This window comes from Caenorhabditis briggsae (genome assembly GCF_000004555.2).
Source record: "Caenorhabditis briggsae complete genome, chrIV, whole genome shotgun sequence".
Taxonomy (NCBI): Eukaryota; Metazoa; Nematoda; class Chromadorea; order Rhabditida; family Rhabditidae; genus Caenorhabditis; species Caenorhabditis briggsae.
The window spans coordinates 11,028,493-11,046,923 of NC_013487.2; the positions used below are offsets into that span (position 1 = coordinate 11,028,493).

Below are 18,431 nucleotides of genomic sequence, written 5' to 3' on the forward strand. Positions count from 1 at the left end.
TTTTTGCCAAATTTTATTCTGAGGAGATCGTTTGCAACCAAGAAGGGCCTATGATTAGCGCTGAAAAATGAGTGATGCCACTTGTAACCGTTTAGCTCACTAGGGAAGATTGTGAACTTAGTTTGAAGTTTCGGGTCGAGACCTATGTCATTCGAAAGCTGAGAACATAGGTTTTAATTTCCGGTTACTCTGGATTTTCTATTGATTTCTTCAATTAAAATGGGAATTTTGGATCGCGTGAACACTAAATACTTAAATACAATTGAAACAATAGAAAATATCGATTGAATGGTTCAGTGGTCTAAATTTAAAACTTCTTTTTCTCGAAACTGGTAGGTCCGCAGCAAAAACGAAAAACAGATTCGGAAAGGGCGTGTTCTCAGCTTTCGAATGATATAGGTCTCGACCAAAAAATCGAAACATTTTGAACAACTTTTGTAGGGATTCAAAGTGACCAAACCACCGTATTTGCTCTAATAGAATACCACACAAAATCGTCAACTTTGAGCTCAATTGGCTCACTTTCTGTGAAAGCTATAAAAATTTTGTCAACTGACAAATTATTCATCATAATATTACCAACATTTTACCAGTTGGCAAATTTTGGATAGCTTTCACAAGAAACGAGATAATTGAGCTCGAAGTTGAAGGTTTGGGTGGACTTCTGAGCTCAAACGGAAGTTGTCTAGTTTTCTACAACTCAAACTATAACAATATCCTATTTTGTCCTCTAGAAACTCCCTGAAAATTCACAGCCATTGTACTTTTTCTAATTTTCTTTCTAAACATTGAGTATATTTATATCTATTCTGATCATAGAACATTCTCACTATTCTACCCCACTCAAAACACACAAACCTTCAATTATACCCAAGAAGAAGTAATTTCCGTGGGGAGTGTTTATTTGCTATGTATTTACCAAAAACACTAACTCGTGTTCAAAACTTCCCTTTTCAACTAATCAATTGAAAATTCTAGGCGAATGGGCTGTCAAGTGTCATCTGATGGCAGCCATTTCGAACGATCAGACTATGATAAGCTATGGAAACGAATGAATTCGGTGACAGATCCATACTCTTCACCAAATACTGGGAACAACAAGAAGAAAAAACAGAAACAAACTGGATGGAAGACTATGAGAGTTCTCCTGGTTACAACTTATAAAGATTTCAGAAATGAACGAAGAGCAGTGTTGGATTTGGTAAGAGATTTGAAACTGGAGGTGCTAGGAAATAGAATTGGGTTTTCAGGTGGAGAATAAATTGCAATCAATAGCGAGTGAAAAACAAATAGTGCTTCAGGTGGAGGATTTTAATTGGGTAAGTGTTATTTTGGAACTAAAAATCAAAGAAAGAAACCCTCAAGATGTCTTCAGGGATCAAAGGCTCATCTTGAAGATGCTTCATGTCTGTATCTAATTGAAAGATTGTGTCGAGAAGCGTCAGCTTCCTCATCCAACTTCTTCTATTTGCACTTCCTCGGGTAAGCGTGAGATAATGATGGCTGATCAATACGATGATGGACGGTTGACTTGGGCAAAAGAAAATGAGAGAAAAATGATGGGTACAAAACCAGTTGGACATCCAGCCGTTCGACACGACCAATGGCTTTGCGGAAATGTTTTGTTCGATGAGGGGGAAGAAAAATAAGGAGGATAAAGTGAAGAAGAAGATGACGTTTAGGATGAGATGATGGAAGGGGGAGAATAAAAAATGATTATGATTATCGGAGGAGAAAAAGTATAATAGGACAATGCTGTTGGTGGCTGAGAGAATAACAATTAGGATTTCTGGACTATAGATTTTAGACGGAATTAGAGAAAAGGAAGTGAATCCGGCTGTAGGATAGGGATTGTAGTTTCTGGTGTTTGATGTAGGAAAACTTTAAAAAGTTAATACCTCAAACCCTGCATTCGAAGGGTCCCTTTAATATAAGGGCATTCCGAATGTACCTTGGAACAATAGAGAGGCCGGTCTGTCTAATGCAGGTTTCACATCATGTGTTTTCTTTTTGATTGAGTAGAACCTGAGCGATGTGGCACACCTTTTCTTGAAAACTTCTAGCACAAGTTTTGAGTTTACGCTTCTGTAAAACATGATATAGAAGAAAAAATATAGCCAAATCTTAGATCTTCAGCCGCCGTCTGTATGCTTTTCGGCAACTTAAGCTGATTTTTCTTGCTCCTAGGCAGAATACCAAAAATGTGTCAACTGATTGTGATTGTGAATGTTTGTGATATTGTGGTAAACAATTTATCAGCTGATAAAGTTTTTATATCTTTGACAGTAACCGAGATAAATTGGCTCAAAAATTGAAAATTAGGGGCCCTCCTGATACAGGTTTTACTTCAAAACTCGAAAAAATCCGGTTTTAGAGATTTTTGTAAGATCCAAACAAGTAAAATCAGTAGTTTATGAAGGACCAGAAACCATCTCCGCTTTTTCAGAGAATGTGCTGGATACATAATCGACCACACTTTCACCGATGAATCTTTCCTCCGACAGCATGCAATCTCGAGTGAACAATCTTACTCGGAAGTCTTCCTTCAATTAGCTGGTCTTCAGAATCCTAGCTGTGAGAATTCATATCTTTAAATCTTCAAGATTTATCTTCCTTCCAGCTATTTTTCTCTATCGAAATCCAAGTTTTCACCAAGAACTGCCTTTCAATGTTACCAATTTTATTGATTCACCTGTCAATCGAGAAAGAACAAAATATTTGACATCAATGGTGAAAGGAGCTGTGGCTCCTTTCAAGTTCATCGAGTATTCTGTACGGACATCTGGAATCAATAACACGCATTTCAAACACATTATGTTTGATGATTTGAGCGGAGCAATCAAACCAATTGAAGATTTGATAACAAAGAAGTTGGATAGCCTTCCTGATATCGAATCTACATCCATTCCTACAACAGAGGATTTCATGAGAGATTACTATGCTGATATGAAGTTGGATCAAGAGTTACTAACGAAGGTTAGCTCTAATTTACAATAAAGTCGGTGACAGAAGGGTCCTAACTTTTTACTTTGAGCCAATTTATCTCGTTTCCTGTGAAAGACATCAAAAATTTGTTAACTATTACTTTGTTCATTATTATATTCCAAACATTTTATCAGTTGATTTTTATTTTGATAGCTCAAACTTGACAGTGTGAGGGCCATTCTATTTCAGGTGTTACGGCGTTTTCTTCATTTTCTTTATTCAGCTTGAATGCAACATAAGATCTCGAAAATCCACACTGTTGGTCGGGGAGTACTGTACTGGAAAAACTGCAATCCTACAACGAATTCAACGAAAATATGACGAATCTGTTTTAATTCAAGCCAAGGAAAAAATGAGTGCTGCTGAATTGAGAAGGGAAATCGAATCGAAAACAAAAGTAGTAAGATGCAGTTTAGAAGCTGGTGAAAATCTTAAAAGTTTTCAGATTTTACACGATGTTGAGCACAAATTGGTTAGATATCTACTGGTAGATGATGTTCATTTGGTAACGATCAATAATTTATCAGCTTGAATAAGACAAGATTCAGGCAACAAAAGAAGCACAACAGTTTTTAGTGGGAAACGAAGAGTTGGTGATAATTGCGACAAGTAGAAAACGAAAAATCGATGTTGAAATGGATCGTTTGATTATTCAGCATCCGGATCCTGAAGAAATTCTTGTAAGTTTTTTTCAGAAATTAATTGAACGAATTTAATTTTATGGATTTTAAGGACCAATTATCTTTCTGGTTGAATGGAGGAACCAAGGAAAAGACTGGTGTTCCATCCGTGAAAGCGTCAAACATTTTGAAAATGTCACAACAGAAACGAAGGAGAAGTTTGGGGAACGTAGAAGGTATTATGAAATGGATTGTTATAATCGATGATCAATTGTTTTTAGATGGTCATCAGCCGGATGAGAACATTGGTTGGAATAGTTTGAAGTGTCGAGTGATTGGAACACTGGGAAGGTTAGGAAGTTCCGATGAGAAATGTGCACAATTGTCACAGTTGTCAACTTTAAGGTAAGGAAGCAGAAACTAGGTAAACCAGATTTCAGTACATATACAGTGCGTTGCAGGTTCTTATGTTCACCCATGTTTAGGGCCATAACTTGAGAGCTTTTAGAGGTATTGGCCTAATTTCTTGAAAATCGGATTCGGGACAACAAATTACATCTAGTGGGCAATTTTTAACGAAACCTTGAAAACTACACGAGTTATCTGGAAAAGTCTGAAAATATGCTTTTTGCAACCGTTGCAAGTTTATACGTCCACTCCTAAGATCAGTAGATCCCGACCTCCAGCGAAGACGGAGGTGCCCAATTTTGATTCTTCCTTCTTGGAAACGGGCTTGGAAAAGAGAAATATGAAATGGAAGATGTAAAACAAGGGATTTATTGAAAACAAAAATTATGAAAAATGACAAGTTTCAAAGTGTACTGATTAGCCAGACTAGAAAGTCTGTTGATCCCTTTCGCCACGTAGAGGCTCAGTACATGAAAGGGAAAATGGGTTTTCACTGGGGGAAAACACCAAAACAAAACCCCCGTCTCCGACGAGACAGTTTTCTAATTTTCAATAGTTCTTTGTCACTGCTAAAAAGCTATACGATCGCCATTTATTGTTTTTGTTCATTTGTTTCTTTTTTCTTTGATTGAGTCTTTTGCAAAAGGGGGACGTTCAGTGAAAATGAATTCACCTAGCCATGAACCACCAAACATGGCGACCCTGAGGGCCTTTTATAACTTTTTTCGCATCCGACCAATCGAAAGAAAAAAGCAAATGAAACAATAAACAGCTTTCGCAGGGAGCTTCAGAGCAGTCAAAAAGTGCTAGTGAAAATTATCAAACTAATTCAAAAAGTGGGATTTCTTCAAGGATTGTTTTTTTTGAATACGTGGAATTTTGTCAACGACAGAGGTAGGAGGGCGTGACCTAATATTGATTGATCTTTTAAGATTTGTTGCGTAACGTGTGAAAAGTTTTAAAAACTCGAAAATTGAAAGTAGATTTACGTAATCCATTAAAAAAGTGAAAAACTAAGGACGAACGAGTAAAAACTAATTGTAAGTTGAATCGCCCCGAAAGCGCACCATCTGTTGTTTTATTTATTGGGCAATTATCTCGGTTCCTATAAAAGATACTCGAAATGTGTCGACTAATAAAATGCTAGTGGTATAGACGGTGATAGTTTTGTCAGATACTATTTTAGAATGAAAAACATTCATGCTAAGGTTTTTTGGTAGATCATGTTAAACTTTAACACCTTCCCCCAGTTGAATGCGATGCACTTTTGAAAGAAGTTGAGACAACGTATTTTGTGATCGTCGATAGGGGCCGGAGCTGGGACCATGATTGCTCTTTTGATGCCTGGGTCATCTTTGATACATCTGTAACCCGTCCACTTGATGACTTCAAGTTTCAACACCTGGTTTGTATCATTGCACGACTTCAAAGAGTTTAATACGTTGGGATCTTGAGGGCAGAATTTGAGCTGATCCTGCTTTTTTTTCGTTAATTTTCGGACGATAGCTTTCTGATAGCTTTTTGGTTCATCCAGCTGCTCCAACTGCTCCGATTGGAGCTTTTCCAGCATCAGTCGGCAAAAGATCCCATGGCATGATACAAACTCAAAGAAAGAGAAACACGTAATGAAAAAACTTTTTACAGTGATTTTTATTGCACGGAATCGAATGTGCACACCTCCGTCTTCTCTGCAGGTCGTGATCTACTGATCTTTGGAGTGGATGTATAAACTTGCAACGGTTGCAAAAGGCATACTTCAGAATTTTCCAGATAACTCGGGTAGTTTTCAAGGTTTCATTACAAAAATTGTCCACTAGATGTAATTTGTTGTCCCGAATCCGATTTTCAAAAAATTAGGCCGAATCCTCTAACAGCTCTCAAGTTATGACCCTAAACATGGGTGGACATAAGAACCTGCAACGCACTTTATCTTTTAGAAATTAGAGGTGGTGTGCAATGTTTTAGCTGCTTCATTTTGTACAAAAAAATGATTTTCACATAAAAATATAGAACAATTTCTAAAAAAATTCCTAAAATGAGAAAACCGCATCGAAAAAGGGAAGTGGTATCCGGTGGATTGCGGTCATAATCGGCCGCCAGCCACCGGGTACAACTTTGCTTTTTTTGAAGCGTTTTTTTCTCATTGCAGATTTTTTTCGAAATTTTTCTTCATTTTATTCATGAATCTACATGATTTTTTGCAAAAAAAAAAGCAGAGAAAATGTTGCTTTATACCACCTTTAAACGTTTACTTCCAAAGTCTGATCACCTATCTGCAAACACATCAGTCTCAAAAACATTTTTCACTTTCTGACAGTCCGTTTACATTTTTCGAATTTCTCTTGTCCTAATAGTAAGAAAAATCAAAATAACATATTCGCCAAAATAGTCGTCCTAACAATGAACCAAACAATTTTCTGTCGTCAAGTACAAAAAGTTTTTGTTGATACATTTATTAGAAGAAATATTTACATAAAGCAGGTACATAAAACTTTTCAATTGAATAATGATTGCACACCGAAAATTACTTAACCAAGAAGTCCTCCAACCATTCCTCCAACTCCTGGGTTGACTCCGAGTCCAACGTTTCCATAGGCTCCACGTCCTCCTCCGTATCCTCCTTGGTTTCCGTAGTATCCTTGATTTCCGTACCCACCTTGATTTCCATAATATCCTTGGTTTCCATAGCCGTTACCATATCCGTTACCATATCCATTACCACCGTATCCTCTTCCTCCGTATCCTCCTCCGTTCACATCTGAAAATCAGTAGTTAGGAAATTGAAAAAAAAAAACCTAGAAATAATGAACTCACTTGCTCCAACTCTAGCTGGTCCAACTCCAAGTCCAAGTCCAGAGTTAACTCCCCATTGAGCAGCCACGATGGCTACGAGTCCAAGGAAAACGAAGATTTTGCGAAGAGAAGAAGAAGAAGACATTTCGAATCAAAAGTAGATCGACTTGTTGTTGTTTCCATATCCTTCGTCCTGTGTTTTTATATTGTTCCCACTCTTATCAATTATCGTTTTTAACTCTGACGTCTTCTGTCTCTGTCTCTTTGTCTCCTGCACTATTTCCGAAGTTCGGTGAATGCCCAATGATCACGATTGATCAGATCCCGCAAGGGATCGCATGATCTATTTAGTTTGACGATGAGGGCAAAGGTTTTCTGGTTCGAAGAGATGACGTCTTCAGAAAATGGGCGGAGTCAGACGCTGACGTGTTTGTTTGTTTCAACCGATAGTCTGAAGATCACTGCGCGTAGATTCCCTTCATTCGTTTCGATCATAATATCAGTGTGACTTGATAGTAGAGACGACAAAATGAACAAATCACATACAGTTACAAATCAGATTGTTTCAGTGTCGTCGAAGCAGATATTTGTTTGATGGAATCTGATGGAAAAGGGCATCTTCTGATTTCAACTATTTGTTTTTTAACAATTGTGGAGACTGGTTTGAACGAGATCGAATTGCGAAGTCTATTGGTTACGGAGTACAATTTGTTGCCGATTGGAATCAGAAGAAATTATAGAAACTTGCCTTTTGGTATGGGAGAACATTGAAAATATGTTACTTTGAAGACAGTTTTCAGACTATTGCCCGGATGACTTTGGTACCACTGCTTGTGTTCAAATGCCTCCATTGAGATGGTACTTCGTTCTCCACAGACTTTCTCATATTTTTATGAAAATTGATCCGGATAGCAACCATTTTGTTCTGCCAGCTGCATGCAGGAGAGTTGTAACGAAGAAGTTAGTTATCCGAATCATTTGAGAATCATAAAATCAATATTTCAGATTTCTGAAGCATCACCACAACATGGAGCATTTCAAGAAACTTCTGAAAACTTTTATGACAACTTTCTCATCTCGAGAATGGAATCGAAATCGACAAATTGGAAAATTTATTTAGCTTTTTTGAAAAATATAAAAATGAAGTCATTCCAAAACCTTTTTCTTTCACCGAATGATTGTTCAAATAATAGAAAATAATCTAGTTGAATCAAACAATAATTTGTTTCACTACATTCTTAAACGCAGCATTTTGTTTCTGAATCATCGAGACCAGCTCTTCAAATGTATCAAAAACGCAATCATTGTACTTCGAAGACACTTCCATGAACGGGACTCTCAGTGTTCGTGCCAGCTGTTGACCTTCAAGGGATGTGACTACTCGCTTGCCTCGGACATCCTTCTTGGATCCGACGAGAATTATTGGTTGCTGAAAATTGATAAAAATAAGATCAAGTGATTTTTCTCATTGAAAACTTACATTATGCTCTCTTTCGTTCTCTAACTTTTTGAATATCTCAGCGGCATGGTAGAAGGATTGTCTGTCAACCACCGAGTACATGATTATGATACCACTGGAAGCAATGCACGCTCTTTCCACCGATATTCCATCTGCTATCTCTATCATGTAGGCATCGGCATCTTCTGATTCGCTATGAAGATCTGGGAACATCACTTCATTCCCATTTTGTACCATTGTGAAACACGTTTTTCCAACTTTTGCCGATCCCAGAACAGCAATTCGACAGTCTTGGATAGGTCCATCGTCCCACTTCCGAGATCCACGGCTGCTCACATCCTTCTCAATTTGATTCCATCGAAAAGTTCTCATATTTCGAAGCAGATGATCGAGGGCAAGGTTCGGTACAGGGCCAGCTCTAGAGGGCGGTGCACAACAGACGGGACACTTTGGAGTACGGTACATGACGATGCCATTGGATCCGGGAATAGTGGATGGGGCACGCTGACTAATTCCCATACGAGGACGTTGACGATTCAGATGAGCAGTGGTCACTGGTTTCACCGAGAAGAGCAGATGATTGCAGCACATGAGGCATAATGAGTGACCACATTGGAGACTGACTGGCTGGAAAAGGGGTACTTGAAGTGGGGTATTAGGGGGGAATAGATAAGAAATATGAGATCAGCTGTCCAACAACAACAGATTAATGGATATACTTGTCATTTTTCTAGTTTCCTGATGCCACATTTATACCATTTAAAACCTACACTTCTAATTTTGAGCCAATTTTTTCTCGTTTCTTGTCCGAGATGTGAAAAAGTTGTCAACTGATAAAATGTCTTTCATAAATTCAGAAATGTTTTATCGTTGACTTATTTTTGATATCTTGCTTAAGAACCAAGATAATTGAGCTCGAAATTTACAGTGTGGTAAATCCAATTGAAAATTCAAACCTACAGATGCATAACCTTCTTCCAAGGTTCCTATCCATAATTGCGGGGAATCCATTCCCCCAACAAACAATGCGCTATTAAATGTTTTTTACCTTCCGACCGGTTTCCTATCTATCCATTTTCCCTTCTACCCACATGTTTTTTTTTCGCCTCCAGGTCACGCACTGGTGGTAATGGAAAAGAAAACTTGGTTTCTGGCAATACACACACTACCGTAATTGCATATTTGCTCAAAGAATAATAGTAGAAAAATTAACAACTGCTAATCTGAACCTTATGTTCATTGCGCCATCGTGTACAGGGAGCAACCAATTTATTTTTTTTGCCCCTGTTGCGTTTCTTTCTAACACTCAAGATCTAATTGCAGGCGTTTTGGGGCAGTGGTGGTGGAGAGAGAAACACATGTTGCGATGAGAATAGGGAAATTGGACACAAAAAGATCCGCATATACCGTATCGAATAACCTCGGGGATAGGGATGACTCTGTTGTAACTCTGCGGGGGATTGAGTCGGATAGTCACTTTGATGATGGCACACCTAGCCATAGGTCACTGCCGATTAGGCTCTTTTAGAGTGGGTGCCGTTTGGCAAACAAACGGAGTAATTTATGCCTGATACTGTAGACCAGAGTTTGTTCTCTTAAATGATAACTACCCTTTGTTCTGTATGATTTACTGTTCTGTTTACACTGTTATCATTTCTTACCTGTTCAAAAATTTGAAGGCATTGTGGACAGACTCCAACAGGAAGAGAAGAAAGATCTTCTGGTTGTGTTGTAGTGGAAGCGTCTACCAGAGGTTTCAGTTCTTGGTCCAGGAATGGGGGAGCCTCGTCTTCGGAACACGATGAGGAGCAAGATGATCCGACACTATAGTAGTCAGAATGAGATTGACGGCTTGGGCATTTTGTGGCAATCATCATTTGGTGAGCTGAAAATTTGTTTTTTTTTTGAGAATACGGAAATGAAAGAGCTATAACGGAAAGTAGATGTCTTTCAAGTAACCGTAAACACTAGTAGAATACCACCCACACCGTCCACTTTGAGCTCCTATATCTCATTTCCTGTGAAAAATACAAAAAAGTTATAGACTGACAAAATAATGCTGCTATTATGATAAGTATTTTGTCATTTGACCATTTTGATATTTTTTACAGGAATATGTGGGTTCAAAGTTGACAGTTTGGGTGGCATTCCACTTACGGTGACTATGGAAACGGGTGAAGGATCATTTTTCCAAAATAAAAGTTAATTAAAGCAAACTATTATGAAAATTGAAAAATTCAACCCAAAAAATATCTGAAGGGGTATATGGAGCCCCATCAGCCGGGTGCGAAGGAGGCGAGTGTCCGAAAAGAAAGGAGGTACCAACAGTGTGGGCGGGGCTTAGCTCATCAGTCCTCTTCTCCGGAAAGAGGAGGGAGGGTGTAGGTACAAAAAAAGTTGAATAGAGTCAATGACCGCAAAAGTATTACTTTATATGGTGTTACCTATCGAACGCTTCTTCTTTTTTTGGAAGCTAATTAGGATTTGGGATGTTTGCTCAAAAGATCAGACGAAACGGCAAAAAGGAGGGCAAATACAAAAAACAGTACAAGGTGGTAGATGGAGTTTGAAAATTGAACGAAGAAGAAGAAGACACGAGAAAATGAATCAGTGATGAGCCTCTTCGTGTCGCTTCCGCCTTCCCTTTATGACTCAAACGGAAAAGAAGGGAGGAAGGAGGAGAGATGACTCCCTCACTCATAAAATAAATTTGAATTTGTTGCCAATCTGTTTATGTAGTGAGAAAAGACGAATCGACACACATTTGCATATTCGCTCCCGTTCTCCTTTGATGTTATCGCTCGCGCTCTTCCGAATGTTTTGGGTGTGAATTCTGGATGGAAAATAGATAGGAGTGGTGTCACCTAGTTATAAACAAATCGGATGGATCCCATAAGATGGAGATAGGAGACCCCACGAATGGCGGTGTTGGTCTGCTCATAGGAGCTCTTATGGTCTAGCGGACAGGTGATCGAGATTTTATCGTAGAGGAACGCAGATGCAATTGGTCCCAGATTAAAATCAGAGAGGGTGACGGGCAGGTTGGATTAGGGTTTTGATGGTTTAGCGGAAGAAGAAGCAAGAAGGTAATTGGAAGAGTTGATCCCGGGGAACATTTGAATCCGGGTGTCAACTTTGATCAATTTTGATCAACTTTGGGCTACATTGAGTATTCTCAAGGTTAATGAGAGTGGCAGAGACTACTTTTTATTCATGTAAGCACTAGATAACCAGAATTATTCCCACGTTTAATTACTACAGAAGGCATTGAGGGCAAGCAGTTTTGGCGTCAATAATGTTCGAGAAACTAGAATTTGAGTCACTTGGGGTTTCGAAGCTAAACGCCGTATTTCCTCTAGAAGAAGCCCACTCAACTTCTAGCTCAATTATCTCGCTTCTCGTGAAAGATATCAAAATTTTGTCAACTGATAAAATATTGTTAATATTATGATAACTAATTTATCTGTTGATAAATGGTTGACATATTTTACAGGAATCGAGATAATTGAGCTCAAAGTTGACATAACAGGAAGTACGGTAAATTCTTGGTATATGTTCAAGGACGTTATCCTTTTTTTTAAACCACCAAACAGAAGTAATTATACTGTAATCGTTAATTTTTTTCCCAGAAGAACATATATACATCTTGGTGTCATTAATCTATATATGTTAGCTGTTCGCAGGCGTCGGTTCTCACATAACTGTAAATTTGAACGCAACTGTTAGCACCAAATTGTCAATTTTTCTAGTGAACGGTTTACCTAAAATCATATTGCTGAACGGATAGAATCCCTAGTATACCGAAAATCTATTCGACAGAACCTATAAGATCATGTAGTCATACTAACCAATAGAATGACAATCCACGTCACTGAGCACCCTCTTGATTTTAATTCTAACCCGTTATTACCTATAGGACCCCCTCCACAAGTTTCATACCTCGAACACAATACAATACATAATTAACACACTTTCCTGCCAACGAATGGGGGATCTTCAGGTTCAAGTGCTCACCTCATAACTCATCAATTCTAGAATTGTGTTCCCGTGGGGTGGGGTTGGCAGGTGTTTATTTTTCAAACCGTCCTGTAGATGACGTGGATTGACGGAGGCAGGTGAAAGTCAGGATAATCATCTCTCTACATCTCTTTTTCCAATTATCGAAACCAAACAGGTGTCCTTTTTAGGGTCACTTCTGTGTTCGATTAGATTGTTGGTATTAGAAAAAAAGAGGGGGCAAAGTTTTCGCAACAAAGATGATTGGTGTATCATTTGGCGGGTAGTGGTAAAAGAAAAGAAAAGAGACAGACGACGAACACCTGTGCAAATGTGCCGCAAAGACGTTTTCGTTTCGAGGAGTCAACGTTTTTATAATAGGGGTAGAAGAAGAAGAAGGGGGTGACGTCCCGCAGTGAGCCGGAAGATTCATTGCCGAGAGAGGGGCTGGGGGATAGGAGGATAGTTGAATGATCTGTTTGACGAGCGATCGACTTACATAAAATGGGATTGACCCTTTAGGCTATTAATGTCATTTATAAACAAATCTTTCTGAAGTAGTCGAGTGGGCTTCCACGTGGTTGATAGAGGATTATGGTATCATGGGAGCAGGTAGCATATTGATTTTGATGTCGAAGTTTGGAATAACCTAGTGTTGGTAAGAGGTACTGTACTGAGCTTAAATTTGAAATGCGAAAATTCAAATTTTTCATCATTACACTGGCCAAGTTTCAAATCTTTTAATCGACTTTGAGCTGAGTTATTGCTTGTCAAAGTTGTTTCATCTCATAAAATCATGACGGCGCGCAAGAAATATTCATCTTTGGACAATCATAACAATGATTAACCTTGAGGAATCGGTTTGAAAATTTCAGTAGCTTTGAATCAAACGTAAAATCATATTTCTACCAATTTTCGTGCGCGCAAGATATTTATGTCTAGAGATATACCCGGTTTTATAAGTCCGGGTAATTCTGGGACACCCTGTATTAGAACATTTAATCACGATCAAACCGGGATGTCAAAAAAAGATATTATCCTCAATTTCCCTGTATCCGAATCCTGATCTAATTTTCTACCGGCCCCAAGTACTTCGCATAATTCGAATCCATTATACATCCAGAAAAAAAGGTTATGATTCGATTACCTCAGTGGTTTCGAACGCTCTTGAACCTTCAAATTTCGCGAAAAACCAATCCAACTACCTGTCCTTCGTCAATCAACCAGAATTAAAGGAAGTGCGACAATTGTGTCACCCGGACAGGGGACCACCCCATCACTCAAAAACTTTGTTGCGTTTATTCCATCTTACGCAATTGTTTGAGTTGTACCATTACGCAACGAACCTCCAAAACAACAAACTTACTGTTTGGAGGTTATTCTGAAGAACAGTTAGAAGAAGATGAGAGTTGCCAAAAAGAGATTCTGAGCTTTTGGAGTGGGTGAGAAGACTTCGGCTTCTATGAACAAAGTCACAGAAGATGGACACCCTCTCCGGTTCAAGGACGTGACGTATCTATGGCGTCTAAACACTATATCGGGGCGGCTTCTTTATCTCTTCTCTGCGTCTCTCCACTTCATATACTCTCTCGTAGGGTATCCAATTAGAGCCGTTTTATTTTATATCTTGTGTCTCTCGAGTGTTTTCTCTGTTGGGCCAATTAACGTGTTGCGATTGTCATTTGTCACTGGTAGATCATGATGGGATTTCGAATTTTTACGAAGAAGAGGGTACAGGCGCCAGAAGTTCTGGTGACCTGGTTTTTTGTGGGAACTGCTGAAGTGCATAAATCAATGTGCGAAGGGTGCATGAAGGAATTGGATTGAAAAAAAAAAGAAGAAGGAGAACAAAGTTTTGGAGGTAAGAAAAAAGTGAACAAACGAATACAACCACCTTGAAGTGTCACTCAAAGCAGGTAGGTAATCAAGGTTCTCTTATTTCTCTACAAACAAGTCGGAAAATAAAAATTTCTGATAGTGAAAAAAACTGACTGAAAAAAAATAGGTGATGCAAAATTCGGAACACACGCGTCGTTTGCACGCAACGCATTCAAAACTCGCGTAGAGTTCGCCAAAGTTCGCCAAATCTGCGTCCGACCATCTACTACATCACCGACTTCCTATTTCAGGATTCGCCAACTTTCGCCAGAGTTTACTTTTATTTTCTACATGAGTGAGCTCAATTATCTCGATTCCTATGAAAGATTTTAAAGGTTTGGGAGGTCTTCTATGAGGGGAAATTCGGTAGTCCGTTTGGGCTTTGGTTTAGAGATTGTATATAAAATACGAGTTTTAAGTCCTTTTACAGACACCAAAAGTTGACTTTTTAGAGGGCATACATTTTATGTTGTTGTTTTCTCGCAATCGGCATCACTTTTTTCAACGGAAAAATTGTTATCATCTAAAGTACCACAACTTTTGAAACTTTAATTTTCAAGTTGAGTATAAATTATCAATTATAAATCAAAACTGAGGAAGAAAAATATTTAAAAAATACATACTAATTATAATGCCATGTTTTTATTGGAAACTTAACAATTCCTTCAAACTCAAACACAATCCATTACATCAACTAATATTTCCATCAACAGTTTGCCAACAGAGATTACCACCAAATTTCGCCCAAAAGGCGCCCGAAATTCGTTCAAAAGACGTCGGCGCTTTAACTTCGCCCAAAAAGCGCCCAAAGTCCGCTCAAAAGACGGTGGCGCCCCAACTTCGCCCAAAAGGTGCTCATAGTTCGCTCAAAAGACAACAAACCCTTAACTTTCGCCCAAAAGACGACAGCCGCAGCCGAAAATCTGAAAACGCGAAAATATGTCATGTCAGTCTTACAATTTGAGAAAAACCTTTACCCATTCAAACACATTCTTGTGCGTACCACTGATAGTCTCTATAAAAAACATCATTATCATTAGAATTATATCACTTTATTATCACCGGGACCGACAAAAAAGAAAAAAAGGTGGAATACGTAATTATGTACAAGAAGACGACAAACAAGAAGTTGGAATGTATAAGTGATGAGACAACGACGATGGCAAACATTCAAAAAGAAAGAAGAAAGTTTTTTTTTTTGAATTTGAAAAGAAGCGGAAGAATTGGACAAAAGCAAAGAAGGTCAAGTAATCTTTGTACTTCGAGAAAGCTTAACTTTTGAGGGCAGGATTTAGGAGTAATGAAACCGTTAGGCTTTGGTATATTGATTTTAAAGCATCAGTTTTACAAGAATCGAAATGTTTTTTCTTTAAAATTAAGATGTTCTGGTGTTCAATTATCACCAACCCATATAGCAATCATCAGTCCAGATGCACCAACTCATTCTTTGATTCTCTGAGTATTTCTTCTTAGCCGTTTGAACCCACCAATTATCAACTTTACACTATTGCTAATTGAATGCCCATATTTACACCAAAGTCATGTTCACTCACCAACACACTTTCCCAGAACCACCTATTTTTCGAAAATTCCCGCACATGTTGAGAAGAAGGTGTAAATATGTACCATCTACAGTTAGCAGAACAGTGCTAAATGGTACAGACACTAAGTGACTATATTGGGTAGAGTCTCGGACACTGAGGTATGATTTTCCCTCTTCCTCTATCCCTCTGAAATATTCGAATTCACAACATACAGAATATATTATTTATTAACTGGAATTCTCAAAAATATATGTATAATCAAGTAAATGCATCGTTGATCCGAGGATATAATGCATTAAGGGAAATACACAAGAATCTAAGCGGGGCTCTTATACGGAGATTTGTCTAGATACCGAGCTGTGAGAAATTTTTTTGTTGCATCTGGCTCTCGGATTGTTTTCCCAACAGCCAGTACGTCGTCACCGGTCCCTTGCCTTTTGCCTCAACGACGCCACGAAGCACGATTTGGAACTCTTGATAGTAGCGGAGGCAGAAGTCACGCGCCTCTTGACTCATTTGAATTTTCTCCGGCTCACTGGTAGACTCCATTCGGGATGCCACGTTGACAGTGTCTCCGAAAAGACAATAACGAGGAGCAGTGAGACCGACGACACCTGCGGCTACGGTTCCCGTGTGGATACCAAGACGGATTCGGAGTTTGACATTTCGACGATGAGGAATTTCATAAGTTTTGAGAAGAAGCATTAGTTCAAGAGCAGTGTTACAAATGTTCCTGATATGCTCATTTCCATTTTCTTCTGGAATTCCGGACACTATCATGTAGGCGTCGCCAATGGTTTCGACCTGGAATGGATTAAAATTTTAAGAGCTGCTTATGAGTCACTAAGAAGAAGTACATTAGACCAGACAACCGTAATCCCGTACCTTGTAAGCTGAGTGTTTGTTGATGGCGTCGTCGAATTTGCTGTAGATACTATTCAACATACTGACAACTTCAAGTGGAGAAGACGAAGAGCAAATTGTGGTGAATCCGACAATGTCACTGAAAACCAACATTTTTGAAAATATAAAGTACTTTCTTTAATAAAAGCTCGCTCAACTTTAAGCTCAGTTATTTTGATTCCTGTGAAAGATATAAAAATTCGGTCAACTGTGAAATATTAGTTATATTATGATAAATAATTTAGCTGTTGACAAATTTTCAATAACTTTCACATGAATCGAGATAATTGAGCTCACAGTTGTCTAGGGGTACGGTAATCCATTGTTTTTCACCTGAACATAACAGAGGCCATATTGAATGTCTTTGGTGGAACAGATCGACCCATTTTCAACTCATTTGCCACATATTTTGGAAGAAGCTGACTCAAAAGTTTATCTGCTCGAACGTTGGCTTCCTCTAACATTCCAGTTCTCTCCGCAACCAGTTTCTCAAGATTGTTCGCATATTGTTCCATCATTCTCATCATTTGATCTACCAGAGATCCTTTGCTGAAACTTACAAAAGTTAGAATTTAAGAGTTTTTGAAACATTTCTTTACTCACACTTTCAGATAGTTTTCTGTATTCAATCTGACACGTCGAATTGATGGTCGAACTTCTGGATTCTCATTCCAGCAATCAAGAAGAAGAGCGACAAGATCTGGATGAATCTGGGTACGATCATGAATAGTTGGACGGAAGTTCCTTGTTCCATCTCGAATGTAATCCAGCACTTCCGATATATTCGTTCCATTTGGGAAAGGAAGAGCACGGAAGAGAATCTCATGCATCACCATTCCAAAAGCATAAATATCTCCCATTTGACGTCGAGCTTGAGACTGTTTCACCCACGATTGATCCATTCTTCTTAGTCTGTTAGATTCTCTGTTCTTCAGCATTTCCGGTGGTTGGTATAGGATACTTGTCTTCTGCGCTGATCCACTTTTATCGTCTCCTTCTTTCAAAGTTTCAGTCGATATCAATCCCATTTTCTCCCACCGTTCCAAAGGATTAGCGATTCCAAAGTCGGTCAGTTTAATCATCCAATTTCTGTCAATCAGGCAAGACCACGGAGTTAATGATCCATGATAACCAATGATTGAAGAATGTAAATATTCCAGTCCCAGAGTGATATCCCGAATGAATGCTCCATGGAACTTCGCATCGAGAACCACCTCCTGGTTGTAAATCATATCCTGAATAGTTCCTCTTGAACAGAATTTCCAGAGAACAACCATTTCTTCTTTTTCATTAAAAGACATCCCAAGGAATGGATTTAAATTATCGTGCACCGCCTGTTTCATCTGATTCAATAGTTGAAGATCCTGTCGGTTGAAAACAATTGGTCTCCTCTGTGGATAGAGATGGAAGGAGGCGTGAGTGTTTGTTCCAACTACTGCATGATGCTTCACAAACATACTCATGTTAGACATTTTTGTTTTAGAAGAACCAATCGAGAGCATCGACTTCATTTCATCCTCCTGAATCACACGGAAGTCATCTCGCCAGATTCGCCAAGGAGTGTTGGCAAGTGCACGATTCTCACAGACTCGAGAAATGAAAAATCCGGAAATAATCAAGAGGATAATGAAAATGATAACACAGCCTCCAATGATCATCATAGTATAATCGCATTTTTCATTTCGAAAACCACAAACTGGTTCATCTGGAGGAAGAGTTCCATCGATCGAAGGCCAAAATCCTGTGGAAAGGTCCGTGATTTGCAATTCATAACATCCGTTTCCAGTTTTTGTTCCGTCACAATTGTTCAAAAGAACTGGCTCCAACTCACTTACTTTTCTAATA

General features: G+C 38.7%; 4 protein-coding genes across 4 annotated transcripts in view; 1 reads left to right on the forward strand and 3 right to left on the reverse strand.

The window, feature by feature from the left end:
• Nucleotides 1–982: 982 nt before the first annotated feature.
• On the forward strand, nt 983–7,926 carry CBG01633 (the record flags this gene model as incomplete). The annotated part of the gene is made up of 13 exons (XM_002634041.1): nt 983–1,201; nt 1,251–1,319; nt 1,376–1,482; nt 2,447–2,574; nt 2,621–2,976; nt 3,209–3,385; nt 3,431–3,490; nt 3,534–3,665; nt 3,718–3,841; nt 3,887–4,010; nt 7,376–7,560; nt 7,607–7,766; nt 7,812–7,926. 13 exons carry the CDS (start codon nt 983–985, stop codon nt 7,924–7,926), a joined length of 1,956 nt encoding a protein of 651 aa, XP_002634087.1.
• On the reverse strand, nt 6,542–6,951 carry CBG01634 (the record flags this gene model as incomplete). The annotated part of the gene is made up of 2 exons (XM_002634042.1): nt 6,542–6,771; nt 6,828–6,951. 2 exons carry the CDS (start codon nt 6,949–6,951, stop codon nt 6,542–6,544), a joined length of 354 nt encoding a protein of 117 aa, XP_002634088.1.
• Nucleotides 7,927–8,016: 90 nt separating the features above from the next.
• Nucleotides 8,017–10,142, reverse strand: CBG01632 (the record flags this gene model as incomplete). Its single annotated transcript, XM_002634040.2, has 3 exons — nt 8,017–8,235; nt 8,287–8,892; nt 9,927–10,142. The coding sequence occupies 3 exons, from the start codon at nt 10,140–10,142 to the stop codon at nt 8,017–8,019; spliced, it is 1,041 nt and encodes a 346-aa protein (XP_002634086.2).
• Nucleotides 10,143–16,028: 5,886 nt separating this feature from the next.
• Cbr-gcy-23 overlaps nt 16,029–18,431 on the reverse strand; it is a gene marked incomplete at both ends in the record, with an annotated part of 4,639 nt that continues 2,236 nt past the window's right edge. The window contains 4 exons of the mRNA XM_045235893.1: nt 16,029–16,487; nt 16,569–16,686; nt 16,920–17,135; nt 17,190–18,412. Coding sequence (XP_045091929.1) covers nt 16,029–16,487; nt 16,569–16,686; nt 16,920–17,135; nt 17,190–18,412 — 2,016 coding nt within the window. The remainder of the gene's footprint in view (nt 16,488–16,568; nt 16,687–16,919; nt 17,136–17,189; nt 18,413–18,431) is intronic.